This window comes from Parasteatoda tepidariorum, chromosome 10 (genome assembly GCF_043381705.1).
Source record: "Parasteatoda tepidariorum isolate YZ-2023 chromosome 10, CAS_Ptep_4.0, whole genome shotgun sequence".
Classification (NCBI taxonomy): Eukaryota; Metazoa; Arthropoda; class Arachnida; order Araneae; family Theridiidae; genus Parasteatoda; species Parasteatoda tepidariorum.
In genome coordinates, this window is record NC_092213.1 from 3,545,998 (window position 1) to 3,565,675 (window position 19,678).

The 19,678-nt window shown below is 28.2% G+C and overlaps 1 protein-coding gene across 3 annotated transcripts in view; it reads left to right on the forward strand.

The window, feature by feature from the left end:
- LOC107454523 (extra spindle pole bodies like 1, separase) overlaps window positions 1–19,678 on the forward strand; it is a 313,495-nt gene that overhangs the window by 221,106 nt on the left and 72,711 nt on the right. The window contains exons 1-4 of one of the 3 annotated variants that reach the window (XM_071186488.1): window positions 8,088–8,137; window positions 11,783–11,869; window positions 12,809–13,054; window positions 16,882–17,767. In XM_071186488.1, the coding sequence (XP_071042589.1) occupies window positions 11,798–11,869; window positions 12,809–13,054; window positions 16,882–17,767 (1,204 nt within the window). In that variant the 5' untranslated portion in view covers window positions 8,088–8,137; window positions 11,783–11,797. Of the gene's footprint in view, window positions 1–8,087; window positions 8,396–11,782; window positions 11,870–12,808; window positions 13,055–16,881; window positions 17,768–19,678 lie in introns of those variants that run through there. The other 2 variants (XM_071186490.1, XM_071186489.1) reach the window with 2 other exon arrangements.

The window sequence follows — 19,678 nt, forward strand, 5'->3', positions numbered from 1 at the left end:
AAGTTGTTTAAAAAAAATGTAGTTTCGTTATTTATTTTTTCATTCCTCAATTTTATTTCATTATGCTGAAAGGTGCTTACATAAATTTTCTCAAGGAGGAGGATGCAACTGATATACACTACATATATATTTAAACTATAAATAATATAAGCATGAAAGAAAAACAATTTTTAAAAAATGCGGCTCAAATTAAAACGCCTTTGTAACACATTTTTAGATAGGAAGCTTTGGTTTAACTCCTCCCGTTCGCTGAGATACTGTATCCTGACGTCATAGCAATTCACGCCTCATTTTGTGTCACGTGACTTTAGTTTCGTTTTGGGCAAATTTTAAGTTAGGTTTTTTTTAATATTCGGGTCAGTTTTTTAAATTCTGAATTGATTTTAGGGAGTTTTAAGATATAAACTATTCAAAATAATCAACATTCTGCGATTACCCGAAGCATGCAGGCTCCTCATTATAAATCATCCTATTAAGCCTGCTCACGCATCACCTCGCAAACGTAACATAGGCAGATACACCGGAAGTTTTATAAATTTCTTCCGATTTTAGGAAGCTTGTTGTTGAATACATTCAATCAACCATCCATATAAAATAAAGTTAAAAATAAATGTAATTATTAATTATTATTTTTAAACCTGCGGTGTTAAATAAGAGCAAAGGACAAAAGGCGATAATTGTGCTAAAAATGTGAAAAGAATTGGTTAATTTTTTTAGTTCACTATGCCGTGGGTTGATGAGCAAACTAAGTGAGAAAAAAATTCCTAGAGGTATTTTTTTAATATTCCTCCTTTACCCTTACGAAAATTTAAGATTGATTTGAGATATTTTTGAGGTATCGAGGTTGTTTTGAGGTATATTTAAGGTTGCTGAGAAAACAGCAATAAAAATTATACCTCGTAACGGTTGTAATTAAGGTGTACGAGGTTCTTTTATGTACACTTTAACTTATTTTGAGGTTGTTATTAACTTTAACTTATTTTGAGGTCAATGTATTAAGGTCTGTAAATATATATTTATTTACAGACCTTATCCACAGTTCCCTGATATTGCTGAGATGACCTAGGCTGTAAATAACACACGTGCAGCAGCGAAGAAGAAGTGACTAACAAGCTACTGTACTGCTCAGCCTTCCTCTAGGAAATAGTTCTGAATTCATACCAAAAAGAAAAAGTAATCTCTTCTAATAAACTACAAAATTTATGTAATTGTTGATGACAATAGTTTGCTAGATATTTGATAATTGAGAACTAGTAACAGTACTAGCTCACTTTTTCATGTTTGATCACAAAACAGCTATTTTCACTAATTGTTATTTTTTCGCAATTTACCCACGTTAATTATTTACTAAGTAGATTGTTATCAGAATATTGAGCAGAATTAAATTAAACCCGATTTCAAGTTTATATGACAATTTGTTTCAAGGTTATGAGCATTTTTATGCAGCTGTTTATGGTTCACTACTTCAAAAATTAGCGAATTTTGGAAATCTTAAATTTTTTAGAAATAAGTCAGTATAGTTTCTTATACAATTTTAATGCTGAATTGAATAAAATCAATTGCAAATAAAAACATTTATTATTGAAAGTAATATGCATTTTTTTGAATTTCATCCTATGGGATGTGTTTTTCTATTTAAACAAATGTTTGTAACAACTAAGTATTAGTTTTATTCTACTCGGTATTAAAAGTTATATAGGAGATATTATACTCAACATATTTTAAAATTATTATTTCAAATCATTATCTCTTAGACATTTTCCTCACGTGAAATTACTCACAACTTTAAAATAAATACTCCTTATCAGCTTGTAATTTGTTCTATTCGATTGAGTGTAAAAAAAAGCCCAAAAAATTGGTACATAACTTTAAAATTTTAATTTATTAAACGATTGTTGATTCTTGATTACATTGATTAAAAAATATAAAAATAACTATTTTTTAAGAAACTCTGATGTGATTGACAATAATGGAAGAATCAGCGTCAAAAATTTATAATACAGCTACTAGTTTCATGAAGTTTGACAAAAAGTTTAAAAATATAGACTTACAAATATGGATATCAAACTTACAAGTATCATAATGATACCAGATGTATGGAAAAATAAAATGTATTAAAATTGCATAATAAGATTGGAATTATATATTTGAATTTCTGTAAATGTTGTTGGTAGTACTGTCTTCAGTCTATTTTATTTCGTGGCTGTGGTACCTGTCATGCTTTTTAGCTACGAGGATTGAATAGAAATGGCAGAAGAGTAATACTACTTATCTGAAAAAGAAAATTAATCTCATCCAGTTAATTTAAATCATAAAATAAAGAAAATTCCTAATATTTTAATATTTGAAAACCTGCCATTATTATTCTAAATATGACTTTCTCACTAATTCATTTTTTTTTTCTAGGTTCCAATAATTACAAGTTTCAACAGGTAGACGGAAACAGTATTTAAAATAATTTTGTTGGTTTGTAAAAAAAAAAAAAAAATGAAATTTTAGTTTTAAATAAAAAGTAGTTTGAATTTCAGCTGACTAATTATTTAAATTGGTAGTTTTGCAGCTTTAAAAATTCAAGCACCTTAGACAACTATCTTCTAAAAATATGAGATCCCATAAATAATTTTTAACAACTGTAGAACTTGGATAAGTACTATTTTAAGATTATTTAATTCAATCTATTAAAATTACAGGAGAATTATGCATTTGAAACTTTCTTNCTTTAAAAATTCAAGCACCTTAGACAACTATCTTCTAAAAATATGGGTTCCCATAAATAATTTTTACTAACTGTAGAATTTGGATAAGTACTATTTTAAGATGATTTAATTCAATCTATTAAAATTACAGGAGAATTATGCATTTGAAACTTTCTTTTATAGCCTAACAAAAGAAGCAATTACTGCCGAAGGTTTAATATTAAAAACTTCAGGTTGATAAATGAAGATCTGTAATGATGAAGAAATGTAATGATATACAGTGAAAAAATGTAGTGATATAGTGAATAGAAATGATATAGTGAAAAAATGTATTGATATACATTATTCGTCATATAATATATATATTATATTTTTTATATAGTGAGGTTAAAAGTTAATAAACTAGGTGGTCCGTAAAACACCTCACCGTCGTAAGTACTAAAAAAAACAGCTGAGATACATAAGCCTGAAGTGTAAAATGTCGCATCTTTGATTGATAAATTAATACTTCTGAAAATACAAAAATACATACTTGAGGTTACGAAATAATAACTTAAGGCAGAACATGGAACACGTGACGTTAATAAAAAATAATCTTTCCAACTGTTGAAAATACACTTCAGGTTGATTTATAACAACCAGAAGTGTAAAATGGCACACCTTAGGTTGAAAAATATATGGGTCATTCTCACGAAAACTGTCATTTTTCAGTTCATAAAATCCCAAAAAAGTAAAGTGAATAAAAAGCTCTGAAACTTTTTATATTAATAAAAATATGTAATGACATTATTAAGAAAGTATATATCCTATAAATTATTCTTAATATTTAAATTAATTAATTTTTAAATAATTAATTTATAATTAATTAATTAGTTTAATAAATTAATTAATTTAATAAATAAATTAATTTAATAAAGTAATTTATTAATTTTTTAATTTCTTTTTCAAATTAATTAATAAGTAAATTAATTATTTTCACTATTTAAAAAGTGAGGGAATGACACTAATAGTGAGGGAATGATATTTTATTTTAATACATGTTTTTATCTAAGTTACATCTACCTAAAGTTTGAAAATGATAACATACTAAGTATATCTAATATTTATTATAATTTAGTCTTATATATTTAATAGTTTTTACAGGTTTGGGAAATAAAATTGGCTGGCACGATTGAACAAAAAAAAATTTAATAATATACTCATCTTGAATCATTCCCTCACTTCAGCGTCATTCCCTCACTTTATACACTAGTGAGGGAATGACGAATTCAATAAAATTTAAAAATAACAGTTAGGCCTAATTAATTTCTGAAGTCAATCACATACAATTATATTCATACAAGAAAGCAACATATAATTATCCACTTTCTCGATGAAGTTGTATTTTATTTTACTCTAAAAAATGACATGAGGGAATGACAAATGTAAAAAATTTTACCTGGTTTGATTCATTCAAATTTATTCCACAGCAAAGCTTCTTTAAGTTGAAGATGGAAACATACTGCAATTTTGTTCTATGATGCCAGTTGTTAACTTCTGAAGTTTTTATTAAAATATTTTTATTCTAAGAAGATTGCAGGTGATAAGAACATTGTTGTGAGGGAATGACGCGAAACACTGGGGACAAAGTTTAAAATAGTGCTGTGTTAATATTTTTATCAGAAATTAAATTTAAAATTGATTTTCTGAATTCTATATTTCAGTATTCTGAAATAAAAAACACGAATTTGTAAAAAAAAAAAATTTATTTCAGAAACAATTTTTTTCTTTTTTTAAATCAGCAGTGGGGACAAGTGAGGGAATGACATATTGGTATATTTTAATTACCTAAAATAAATAAAAAATTAAAATTGACAATTTCATTTTTGTTCTTTTGTTAGCTTACATTCTGAAGGACACTTTCCCTGAATTTTTTTTTCTTCGTAAGCTGTAAAACAAACATAAAATATACTGGGGACATGAAAATGACTGTTTTTGTGAGAATGACCCATATATACCTCTACATACATAAATTAAGATATCTGAGGTTGAAAAATAATTACCTGAGGTAGAACAAAATACACCTGAGGTTGATTCATAGTGACCTGAAGTGTAAAATGACTCATCATAGGTTGAAAAATATATACCTCTACAAGCATAAAATTATATACCTGAGGTTGAAAAATAATTACCTGAGGTAGAACAAAATACACCTAAGGTTGATTTATAATAACCTGAATTGTAAAATGATACACCATAGGTTGAAAATTATAAACCTCTACAAGCATAAAATTATATACCTGAGGTTGAAAAATATATACCTCTACAAGCATGTTATTTGATACCTGAGGTTGAAACATATATACCTGTGAAGGTATATTTGATTTCGAGGTATTCATTTGCACCCTTTTCAACCTAACGACGTATTTAAATAACAACCTCCTTTATACCTTTAAAATATACCTCGTTTATACCTCAATTTTTTCATAAGGATATTGAAACCTGTATGAAATTGTTTACAATTGTACGAAGATTAAGGCAACTTTCTATACTATACTATATAACGGCCTTTGTTAATGTTGATATACCGAACATCACTTCGTGCGTAATTCCTCCCTGAAAGTTGAAAAAAGGATAGAACACAGATCACTGGACTACTTCAGGGCTCATGGCGTTTAATTTGAATGACCAACCGCGTTTAATTGAAATTAAACTCTAAAATAGAATTTCAAAATACTATATAACTAAATTTATTTACTTACTTATATATTTCTTTCTTTGCAGTACATAGCTTATTTTACTAAAATATCAAATATATAAAAATTTAAATTATGAGTTACAGTTATTTGTTGGCTACGAGCATTTTTTTTTAATATTGCAATGCAGAATATTTTCAATCGTCTTCCGATCGCTAGAAACCGAATGAAAATTTTGATCACTTTTCTATTACCTAATGTTTTGAAATTCAAAGTGAAGTTTTGCGCTGGTTATTTCACGTTTCAATTTTCTGACAATTACTAACAGAACTTATCACCAGTGAGATATCATCAATCGAAATTTTGACCATTGCTTGAAGAGCTAAAATGCTTAACATTAACCAAGAGATATGCGCTGGAAGTGCTTCAATCATTTTTTTTATTGTAATGTCATAATCCTAGCGAGATTATCCTCGTCAATACACATTTTAATCGCTTTCTGATAAGCTAGTGTGCTCAAATGTCATTTGGAGTTTTGTGCCTAATGTCAATACACTTTCTTTTTTTTCCTTTTTTTTATTCTTTAAAATGAAAGGATTTTATTCTTAGAGAACAGTGGTGCACAGGTTCTTTTTTCTTTAAAGTTAAAAAATAATTTTATCTAGCAGAAAAATTATCAAAGTTAAAATAAAAAATGATAGGGATTTAGCATTATTTACATTTCTTCAACAAAAAAAAATCAAGAAAATATTTTGGAAGTTAATAATAAAAAAGAATTTTTTTAAAAAATTTACCTAAATTCCAGATCATATACCATTCATTCCATTCCCTCTAATTGGGATCAACTCATTAAATAAAAACTTTCAAAACAGTTTAGACTTTTACATATAGACAAATATAAATAAACATGAATCAGTATAAATTATGCTGAAGAGTTTTAAGTTGAAAAATAATTAATTAATTTTATACAGAAGAAAAAATTATGAAAGTTAAAATAAGAAATGGTAGGGGCTAAGAATTACTTACATTTCCTCCAAAAAAACAAAAAAAATCAAGGAAATATTTAAGAAGTTAATAATAAAAAATATTTTTTTAAAAATTTTTATTTACCTAAAAACTAAGTTTTTTAAAACTTTTCCAAAAGTTATTGGAAAAAAAGTAGTTTCGACATTTATTTTTTCATTCCTCAATTTTATTTCATTATGCTGAAAGGTGCCCGCGAAAATTTTCAGAAGGGGGAGGAAGCAACTGATATACACAACATATATATTTAAACTATATATATGATATAAACATGAAAGAAAATTTTTTTTTAAAAAATGTATTTCCATCGTCAGAATATCTTCAAATCTATTTTTGAAGTCATCATGCAAGATATTTAAATGCGCACGGGTGGCACTTTGCAAGTCTCGACATGTGGTGTTCACTTGTTGTTGTTGTTAATTTACGTCGCACTAGAGCTGCACAATGGGCTATTGGCGACGGTCTGGGAAACATCCCGGAGGATGATCCGAAGACATGCCATCACAATTTTGATCCTCTGCGGAGGGGATGGCACCCCTGCTTCGGTAGTCCGACGACCTGCGCGCGAAGTCGAGCACTTTACGGTAGCACAGTTTAACGTAACGAGGACCAATACCGCATACCCTCGGTCCCTACTCGGCAGACTGATCCAAGTGGTCACCCACCCGCGCACTGACCGTTGCCAGTGATGCTTGACTTCGGTGATCTGCTGGGAACCGTGTCTTAATGATCAGTCCTCTGCGGGACTGGTGTTCACTTGTACTATTATCTATTGTTCTATTCAATTCTGTGTTTGAACTGAGTCTCGAATATTGTTGAGTACCTAGTGAATGATGCTACCTGCCTATGTTGATAGGTAAATCCAAGCCAAAATTTTTGTTCTTGATTATGAAAACCAGAAAATTTTTCGTGGACTCCCACTTAGAACTTGTGAACCCCTGTTTTCTTTTTACGTCCACGTGGACCCCCGTGTGGTCTCCTATGGACCCCTAGGGGTCCACCTGGACCACTTTGGGAGTCTTTGATATAGACTATTTGTTGTTAATTTACGTCGCACCAGAGCTGCGCAATGGCGACGGTCTGGGAAACATCCCAGAGGATGATCCGAAGACATGCCATCACAATTTTGATCCTCTGCGGAGGGGATGGCACCCCCGCTTCGACAGCCCGATGACCTGCGTGCGAAGTCGAGCACTTTACGGTAGCACAGTTCAGCGAGGACCATTACCGCACACCCTCGGTCCCTACGCACACTGATCCAAGTGGTCACCCACCCGCACACTGACCGTAACCAGTGAGGCTTGACTTCGGTGATCTGCTGGGAACCGTGTCTTAACGATCAGTCCACAGCGGGACAAAAATTACAGTAAAATTANCCTACGCAGACTGATCCAAGTGGTCACGCACCCGCACACTGACCGTAATCAGTGAGGCTTGACTTCGGTGATCTGCTGGGAACCGTGTCTTAACGATCAGTCCACTGCGGGACTTAGACTATTTAAAATGATCAAAATTTTGCGATTTCCCAACGCATGCAGGTTTCTCATTGGTCCTCTTTGTGTAATTTCCATTTATTCGCACGCGCGTGAAGTAATTCAGTAAGAATGGTACTTAATACGACAAAATTACCATCCACACAATTGATATTTCGGTTGACAACAGCATCAAATCATTAATATTTAATCGATATCGAATTTTATGTCATGTGTTTTGAAATTCTTCGCGGGATGATGAAAATAATTTGTAAGTGCTCTACAAATCATTTTGAAATTATTTGTATACAAAATAATTATTTAATAGATGAAATTCCCAGCTCAATTTTACTTTTCAAATTTACTTTTTCGAATCGGGCTAAATTATTTGCATTTTTAATCTGCAAAGAAAAAAAAAACAGTTAACTATAGTTTTAGTTAACAGGAATTAAACATTCAGTTTTGCGGCTGATTTAAAAAAAGTCGCCTAGATGCAAATAAAGGAAAATATTTATTCATATTTACATTGGTACAAATATTGAGAATTCGTATTATATATCTTTGTATAAATGTATTGTTTATGAAATGTTAAAAATTAACATGTTATTGTAATTATCAATATTTTAATAATAAGCAAAGTAATATTTTGTGGTAGATTTGCAGATGAAATATAGAATAAGTACTGTACTATATGTTACTACTAGTACAAATAGTGGTTGAACTTTTATGTCTGGGAGCAAACGCATTTTTGATGATTAGATGAATTATATGCATTTCACAAATATCAATTATAAAAAAGTAGTTTTGAATATTTTTGCCTTACCTACTATTTATAACCAATTTTAGCAAGGAAATATACATTCTTATGTTTTGGGGGAGTTTACCCTTGCTGTAAAAAATAGATAAATTCCTTGACAATAAGTTTTTGGCCTTTTTTTTTTTTTTTTTTTTTTTTGCTATAGTAGAGGTTTACTATGAGACTATTGGCGGCAGTCTGAGATTCATTTCGAAAAAACGTTTTTCCTTGCCATCTTTGATTTGCTTTTTTTTTTTTACTTAATAAGTTTTTGATGATAGAGTGATTAGACAACATTATAGTACTTTTCAGAAAAGAGTGTGAATAAAGGCGTCTCTTTAGTCGATTCGAAAAAGATAGTGCCTGATAATTTTTAGATCTCTTTATGTCAAACAATAAAAGTATGCAAGGTTTTTAAGCAATTTAAAATTAAGTTTGTCTAGTTTTAAAATTTTTAAACATTAATTTTATCATTGTTTAAACTAATGAAAACTGATTGTGACTAAGCAATTGTTTTTAAACCTGAACTATGCAAAAACAATGATTTATTAAAAATCTTAAAACAGACAAATATAAAATACTAAATTACTTTTGGAAAAATACTGATTTGAGAATCTTAGTGGTTTAATTTATTTCGAAAAGAAAAAAAATCAGCCTGATATATCTCCTAAGTGTGATTAGATGATAAACTTATATTTTACAGGTTTTGAAAATTTCTGTATTTTGCATGTATGTAATTGCATAAATTGATAACCTCACAATTTGAAGATTATTGTCCATATATCAGTGGTTTTCCATAACATTAAAGTCTTGCCTCATAACTTAACCTTTTTTTTTTTGTTGTTGCTAATATTGATTATAGTAAACTTGTGATTGGAAAGATATGCTACAATTATAATTTTTCTACTGAGTTAAAATCAAGTTCATTGTTTTAATTTTTTATGACAGTTGAATTTCAAGTATATTATAATATGTTCCTAAAGACATGTTTCTGAACTGTTGACAAAAAGAACTTGACACTTCCCAATTCTAATATGTGACGTCACTTTTTTGCTGTATATAACAAAAAAGATGTTATCGTTTTTTTAATTACAGTAGCACCTAAATTATGTGACCCTAACCTTCCGTTATCCACAATTTCTTTTGACATATGTTGAAAGTGTCTCATGATTGGTAAATCATCATCAATTCAATTATGTTTAATCCAATTAATGCTATGACTACGATTCCGAAATTTGACTGCTAGAAAACAACACTTAAGCTGATGTTCCTGTAGTTACCTGCCTTCTGAAAATTTATCAGTGATCTATAAGTTACTAGTAGCAACCAATTGAACTATGTATCATTTCAAAGTAAAAACAATTTAATGCAATTAACACAATATTATGGCATTTGAGGGAAACATAAGTGATTTAGTTCAACTCTCTCTCTATTCGCCAGACGACAAAAAATTTATCAATGATTATTTTTTATGACCACTTCTTTTTTTTAATGCTTCTGACCAGGGTTGGGGTTTTTGACGTCCGAAACTGGTTTTGGACAGGACATGCGGATTTTACTGTCTTGAAGTGTCCAAAACCTTGAACTTTGGTAAAAGGTAAAAATTCTATAGGTGTAACCATTGTGCACATAATAATTACATGTATCAATAAATATTTGATATTTTTTATACAATTTACTTTAACTTATTAAAGGAAACTAATATAATGTAATAGGAAAAGGTTTATAACTTTTGAAGCTCCACAATTCATTGAACAACAAAAGTGAATACAATCCTTTAAATATAAATATGCTTTTAATATTGATAAATAATGTTTTTGCATAAGGATAAATAAGGCAATATTGAAAATAAATAATTTTTTTAAAACAATACTAAATTTGCTTAAAAATTAACCTTATATTTTTCACAATATTTTTTAAAAAATTTTTTATTTCTGCATCACAGGATGATAAAAAAGACATCTATTAAAAAAAAAATTGTTTTTAAATATAAATATATTAGTTTAAATTGGAAATACAAAATAACTGAAAAATGTATTAGCAGTTTTTTGAAGGGCATAACGTCAGTTTCAGTTACTAACACTGTTGATGTATCACCACTTTGCTAAAAGAATTGAACATGAATGAAATAAAAGTATTCTTGATTAGTACTATAGATAAATAAACCTGTGTATGACTAACCAAGCACTTAGTCCCAAATAGCTTAACCTGTATAGCAAGGTCAAACTTCAGTTATGTACTATTGAATGAGAAGACCAATTGAACTTGATTACTGATTAATCTTCCTTTGTTTAATGTTTAAATTGAAGAGTCAAAACAATATTAATGAAACATTACACTTTTAAAAACAAATATTCTTTAGTAGATTTAATTATCAATATGTTATTAGTTCTATGTTTATTTTACCTTTTAAATATTGTTCAGATAACATTGGGACATAATTTGAGTAAAAGGGTTTCGGACAGGACGGTTTAAACCAGGGTTGGCAAGATTTTGCCGCAGGTGGAAAAAACCATGGTAAATACCGNGAATTTCGTTCCGGTTTTTTGGTTTTCCGGTTTTCTGATTTCCGGATAACGGGTTCTGTACTGTACTATAGATAAATAAACCTGTGTATGACTAACCAAGCACTTAGTCCCTAATAGCTTAACCTGTATGGCAAGGTCAAACTTCAGTTATGTACTACTGAATGAGAAGACCAATTGAACTTGATTACTGATTAATCTTCCTTTGCTTAGTGTTTAAATTGAAGAGTCAAAACAATATTAATGAAACATTACAGTTTTAAAAACAAATATTCTTTAGTAGATTTAATTATCAATATGTTATTAGTTCTATGTTTATTTTACCTTTTAAATATTGTTCAGATAACATTGGGACATAATTTGAGTAAAAGGGTTTTGGACAGGACGGTTTAAACCAGGGTTTAATCCATTCTGTCCTAAATCTTACCAACCCTGCTGCTGACTACTTCACCCTCAACTGTATCATATTCTACAAAATTTTGAGCAGGCCTGTTAAGAATTGTGATTTTGTATTGAACATATGTCATACTCACACTTTGAATTTCAAGTCTGATAGATTTTTTTTTGTAATTTTGATATATAATTTCCTCTTTAAGAATCCAGTCTTACAATGATGACAAGCAGAAGTATTTTAAAGAAGATTAAAGTGGAAGATCTTCCAGCAGCTTTCAACGAAGTTCAAGTACTTTTAATAAATATTATGAATCTATTTTTTAGGAATCTATAAGATATATCTCTTTCTCCCTTTAATTAAAGTGATGAGTTATAAGCATTAAATATCATTGAATTTTATAATTGTACGTTAAAAATTTTGTTTAATGACATCCCAGTATGTAAGTTGACAATTCAAATCCCTAAATTTTATGTAAATTGAGAGAGGGATTTATACGCCAGTAATAAAGTCAAACTTTCGTTGATCGTGAAATATAGTAATATTATTAACAGTAAGATAAAAATGATTGCCTCCGTATCAATTTATCCCTGACAAAAACAATTTTAAATATGTAATATTCCATTAATTTTACATTTTCTCTCATCATATTTTCTTTATATATAATACATAATGTTTTTTTAGAAACAATTCTTTAAATTATTTTCAGAAAAAAAATTAAGAATAAGAGAAATTAAGATAAATTATTCACGAATATTTCAATAAATAATAGCATAATGAAAACTTTTAAAGCAAACAATAGAGCTACATATTTGAAGAGTCCATAACATCATCTATGTTAATATTCAATTACGTTAATGTTGTCATATAGATTTTACTCTGTAATAAACTCTACTTCATTCTTATCAGCTGAATCTCACAGAGAATTGTCTTCATCTCTGTCCAAATAATTTGAAATTCCACACTTTTTGAAAGATTTTACAGAAATATTTGAATCTGCATTTGATTTTGTGTCCAGTATTTTACAAGTTGTTATATTTAGTGTTCTTCAGCGTTTGACTAATACACCCGACATATCAGAAATGAACTATCTGCTACTCAAAAATATTGAGTCTACTTATCCACCGGAATATGCAATATATATATATTTTTTTAAGAATGTTTAAAATAAGTTACCCCTTCCCCTCTTTCATAAAACCAATACTGAATCAAATTATATTTCCATTTCAGATTTTTGTGACGAATGATGATGTCGTGTGTTCTGATGTTGGGGACATTCTCAGATCTCTTTACTTCTTTATTTCATCCAAAGAAAATTCAAAAGATGATGATAAACTGCAGAGTTCAACTTCCGATCTTATAAGCATAATTTCTTTATGCATAAATCTTTCTGAAAAAAGATTCTCATTTGAAGAGATATCTAACAATAAATTTTTCAATTCTTTGTATCACATTACAAAAATTCTTCTGAAATTGGTAAGTGTCCACCTTTTATTTTATGTGAGTTTTCTCTCAATGAAATAATTTAATATGGTTAAATATTTTGATCGATTATGAACATTAAAAATGCACAATCTCTTTTTGTAAGAGGCCTGGAGATACAAACAATTGACTTTTGGGTGCTGCTATGAAATTAATGTTTTTATCGGTTGATATTTCATTGTGCAATGAAAACATCAGTTTGTCTTAGAAATTAATGACACTAATACAATCTGTCTCTTGCACAACCTTGTGGCCGCAATTTTCTAGACTAAGTCTTAAAACAATAATTGGAATCATTATCATAGAATGAGGCAAACTAAGAATGAAATAATTCAAAATGAAATGACTAAAAGGTTAATGTTTCAGTTTAATATATTATTTGGTTTTATGCTTACTAAAATTTAAATTAAATTAAAAGGTGCCTCTATGGAATTTAATAGAACTCTCCTCGAAAAATGGATGTAGAAAAATTCACAAATTGTAAAAAAACAACATAGTTTTTACTACACATCCAAATTTTCATCATTAAGATGCATAAATGTGTGTGGGGGGGAATAAAACACAGATTTTTAAATATTTCAAATGGGGAAAGGTAGGTTACATTTTATTATAGTATTCATGTATATTTTGTTAAATTTAAGATATGTTTCAGATTTCATACAGTGCCAAAGGATTAAGGAAACAAACAATGAAATCCAAACAAAGAATACTCATGCATGGCTTTAAAAAATGAATTAGTTTCTTTTTACTTATGCTGATCACTTCTACTCTTATTGAAAGAAAAAATGTTACTTAAGGAAACCATGATTGTATTTAAAGTGTAAAATCCCTAAGAATTGCAGCTACGAGATATTCATGAGATAACTTCATTAACTTTAAAAATTATTTAGATGGAAAAAGTATATCTTAACAATTTTTGAAGCTAATGAGGTTATTCCTTTATCAAGTACATAAATTTAAATGTTATGAAAATATTTTTGAATCTAATAAAATAGTTCTGTATTATCATTTCTTTCATTATTTAAATAACTTAATATCACTTAGTATTTTATGTATTTTATTTAAAAGATATTGTATCACTATGTATTTTATTTGAAAAACAAATAATAATAATAAATTAAGTATTACTGCATGCACATTGCTTATACATTTTTCATAACTGTTTTTTAAGTGTTATTCTAAAAGTTAATGCAAGAAATTTTTTATACATAACCAAATACTGTATTTTTTTTTTTTTTTAAGCAGAGTAGGATTTTTTTTCTATGGCAATTTTCTGTTTTAATATAATTTAGATATGTAACATTTCTAACTAACTTCAGAAATTTTATACTTTTTGTCTGAGTAAAAAATAGTTATTAAAAACCTTTTTTTTTTAAGTTAAAAAATAAAATAATAGATTTCTAAATGTAATTTGGGGTTAAAAAAAATAATCATGTGTAAAATGTTAAATTTTACTTAAAATTTTAATTATGATAAATATAAGCTAATATATTAAAAACACATTTTAATATTCCTTAATTTTTTTACAGAAGTATTATTAGAAGTACTGAAAAGTGGAATTATTTGGCCAAATATTTGTTCCTGTGGCAGAATTTTTTCTGGCTTTCTGTAGCATACCTCTCTAATACTAATATCTTTCTGCAAGTTACTTAAAAATAACGAATATACATGTTTCTAATTTAAAGTAACAGAAGCGTTAACTTCAAAAATAAGTAAAAAATCAGATCAAATAAAAAAAAATTTAAAATTGATATGTAATTTTTTTTTTTAATTCTAATATTATGAGCTATATTCTCACATTTTGTAGGAAAATAACATGCTAATTATTTCTTTTTTCGCAAGTACAGTAATTCATCATAACATTAAAAAATCGTGAAATCTGTAGCGGTAACTACCGAAAAAAAAAGAAGATCGATGGCGAAATCATGCAAATTGGACTCTTCAAAAGGGTTTACTAAATGCGTGTTTTCATTTCGAGATTTAGTCGTTGTAATACATAATATCATATTAACAATATCACATTTTAAGAGCTATGTGTAAATCAGTAAACGAAAATTTCTACAGAAAAGAAAAGCTGAATTTTTTACTTCCCTATTGAAAAATCTTTCTACAAGAAATCGGTAACGTTCTGCCACAATGTCGCCACGATTCTGCCACGGTTATATTTATTGCAAGTTTATTTTTTCTATTTATTTCTTAAGAGTATTAAAATAAAATTTTCTATTATAAAAATTTGTTCAAATAAATAATAAATATCATTGAATGATCCATTAAAAAAATTTTGGAAAGACACATTTTATAAATGCCTTGAAAATAGAAATATCTGTCACATTTTGAATTTAAAAAAGTGTAAAATATATATTAAAGCATTAGTATTTCCTGAATTTTTCATTGTATAAAGTGGACTTCAATTTTAGAATTAAAAACGTTAAATGTTGAGAAATTTTTTAAAATAAATATCCTAAAAAGTGATATATTAGTAACTTACACACATTTTCAGAGAAGGTTCATCAGATGGTCCATAGTAGCACCACTACCACCACGAGTCTATACAAGCTATAGGGTGTCATTTGCTTATTTATATCTGTTATTGTTTAACTAAAAGTGATTATTAAAATATGTAATAAGCATATTCATGAATAATAAATTGTCTCCTATTATTTGAAACACTGAATAAAAATAGTCTAAAGTAGCAATCATAAAGCAAATTAAGAATTTCCATCAAAAGAACCTTATTTCATAATTTATTACTTAATCAAGTGTGTTGTTATCTAATTGCATAGTTTTTGTGAACCCGAAATTACTTCAAGTTCCCCCCCCCCATGCCTAATATTGTTTATTCTATTTGTAGCATTTCATTATTAAATAGAGTATTCTCTTATTGTATATTGGGTGATTCATTATTTTATGAATGATAATCTTTTTCATACCTTAATATTTTTAATGTGTTATAAAAACTGTTATTAATAATTTCTAAAAATTTTTTAAACAATTGACTCGTGTTATTAAAGAATTAGTAATAATTTTTTAAATAATAATAAAAATGAGTTATTACCATAGTTGTCAACTCTACTGGGTTTTGCCGGTTTCTCTTGGTCTACTTGCGCATTTTTGAAAATTCCATAAAATTGAGTAAATTTCCTAAAAAAAATCCTTATTCAAAACATTTTTGTTCATTTTATTGCTTGTTTGAATGTTTAAATAAGTATTATTAATACATAATGAATCCTAATCAGTTTAATTTTTTTTTGTTCTAAAATTTTTAACTTATTTTTATTCACAACTTCCTTTTTTAATTAATCTTTAATAAATAATCTTTTTTATAAATCTTTAATAATTTTAGTAAATCTTTGATGAATTAATCTTATTAATGGATAAAATGTCTATTACTATTTAAAATTATGAGTAATCATAAATGGAAATTATTGCTAACCATTTATAGTTTATTAGTGTAATAATGTTATTGTATTTTAGTGACCTAAAAATCCCTAAAATTCCATGTGTGTACAATATTTGTTATATTATGCAATAGTTATTATCAAATTTATATTATTTCTATTGGATTTTTTCTGATCCATGTTGGCAGCTATGTATTACAATTATCTTAATAAATTATATTGAAAAATTTTATTTACATTTCTATGTATTTAATAATGTATATCATTTCTGTGCCGTGATTAAACATGCTTCTGTTTTTCATATGTTTCTATGTTATGTAGAATATATTTCCATTTTTTATGTGTTCGTGTTATTTTTGTATCATATGTCAAATTTGTTTCGATTTCATAGTGTTGTGCATTCATACTTTCTTTATATTTCAGGCTATCTATGATGGTGCTTTGGCTTGCATTGAGTGTGTGCAGAAGTTGTTTCACAAATTTCCAGATTCATTGGAGGACTTAACAATAATAATAAGTAATTTAGTGGCAAGTCTTTGGAACGAATCTTTAGAAGCTGAGAAAAACCTGAGTTGTGCCACTGCATTCAAATTACGGTGCAAATGTTTTGAGCTGCAAGTCTTACATAATGTTACAAAAGTTCTTGAAACACTTCCACCAACTCTGAAAAGATATTTTCAAAACTGCAAGCCAGATACTTCTTCCGAGTTGATAGATTTTTTAAGTATTATAAGTAAGCAAATAAATCTCAAAAAGTCAGACTTCAATGATTGCTTAAATCTTCTGAAACTTCTCTCGTCAGTCGTAGAAGTTATAGTGAAGTTCTTTCAACTTGATGTCGCTACTTGTCACTTTTTCCTGAATTGGATTTCTGGTATTTTAGAAACAAAATTTCCCAAAAACTCCAAGCAAAGAGCTGTTCAAATTTGTTGTGAGGTTTTAAGGCACATACTGCGAGTTCTCGTTTTACGGGAAAACTCTGTGCTGCTGAAGACGAAACTCTCTCAGTTTGAGAAACTCGTTGCTGAACTTAAATGTGAAAACATGTTTGAAGTTGATTTATTTTCTAGCACTCTTTCTACCTTTCAAGTTATTTTTAATAGCAATTTTGAATTGGAATCCAATGAAGAAAACTTAAATCGTATGCCTAAAGCCCATATTGAATTTTGTACATCTATGTGTCGCTGTTATCTCAACATGCCGTCTTTGCCACATTATAAGGAATTGTATATGTTTTCTTTAACTGCAGATACAGCCATATCTAGTAATTTAGTGAAGTTGCTAAGACTGCTAATAAAGAAAGAGGAAGGTAAATGGTTTTCTACACTTTGCTGTTGTTCTTAATTTAGTTTTTTTCTGATATATTTTAAAATAAATTCTACATCCAGAGCATAAGTTCTTCATCCAGGTATTCCGGACTGTTTCATTTTTGCCACATAATGGATGTGCTTGTTAATCCCACAGAGTGTCCATCAATATTTGAAAATATCAGGGATTTTGAAATTTCTATAAATATCAGAGAATTTGTAAACATTGATTGTCTAAGTTTTATTCTGGAAATGTAATAATTATTAGGAGAATATACATTGCTTAATCGAAACTTTTATAGTGTTGATTAGATTATACAAATTAGCCGATTTCGTATATGTTATGTATTTTTTTTAAAAAATAAATTATGCACTGGAAATATCGGGAAATATTGTGGACTTAGAAAATTTTACAAACATTTGAGAATTTGAAAAAATTTTCTATTTTTTATTCTGGAAAAGTAATAATTATAAGTTGAGCATGCTTTGCATTGTTAAAACTTTTATAGTGTTGATTCGATGAAACAATTAATGAACAAATGAGCCAATTTGGTATTCAAACTGTATTTTTCTTTCTTTCCGAAATTAATTGAAAACCAAAAATGTAAAGTCTTTTGAAGATTCTATAAATGTCACAGAATGTTAAAAATTTATTGCCTAAGTTTTATTCTAGAAACGTAATAAGGATGAGATTGTTATACAGATGTAGGTAATAATTTCCTCAAAGTAGTAAGGCAACGAATGTAAAAGGGGTGCTTAAAAAGAGTAGGGCAGTTTATTTATAGAATGACCATACCCACGAAAATGATAGCTAAAAAAGCTTAGCTTTCTTAGCTGTCATTTTAGCTTTTTTAAAGTTACAATAAAACTAAAATTTGTATTGTCAATTTTGCTACCGAAGCATTTCCTATTTGCCTTACTAGTTTTATTTTATATGATAATTCTATTAACTTTGTTAGTAATATTTCATTACTCCTAGATAATTTAACATTTTGCAAGTGCTATATTTCTTTTTTTTTTTCTATTGGTAACAAGCTGAATATCCTGTTGAAAGTTTAACAATGTAAAATTAATTATGATTAGCATTAAATTGTATATCCCCCCCCCCATGAAACAGTATTTAAATTTAAAATGGTTAGTACATTTGCAGCTCACAAAATTTTTTTATTAATTCATACAGTGTACACTAGGTATAACAACCCTTGTAGTCCATGCAGAAAGGTAACATTTTATGAGAGCTCATTATATCATAAGTACACAAAAAAATTTGGTAGCTAGCAGAAAAATTAGTATTGAAAAATTTTTTTTACATGAATATGTATACCCAAAAAAACCTCTAAAATAAAATGGTTGAAAAATGTATTAAAAATATGCTTGTTTGGGCTTCCATATTTGATTAATAACATACTTCAAGATAACAGCAAAAACCACAAGTTTTAACTACAAAATAAACCACAGAAAAAGACTGAATACAATTTTCAAGCAGGATTGGGGTTTTGGACGTCCTAAACTGGTTTTGGACAAGACACATGGATTTTACTGTCTTAAACTGTCAAAAACCTTGAACATTTTTAAAAGGTAAAAATTTTATATGTGTAACCATTGTACAGTCCGCAAAAAAAATAAACGAATCACCCGGAATAACTTTCGTTCTAATGATTGGATTTTCACGAACAATGTGTCAATCTTAATGGTTTCTGGGGGTGACCGCAAATATGCTAATTAATTAGTTCTAACTATTAATTAAGTTACGAAATCAGACACAAAAACGTACTTTCTCTGAATAAACATATATTTTTTTTTACATATTTGGATTCCTGACCTTCAAAATATAGGGGGTAGCCGCAATCTGGGAAATGTGGTCCCCATAGTTTGGTCAGGAGAGCGATCCAAAGTTCGTACCCCTTAATGTT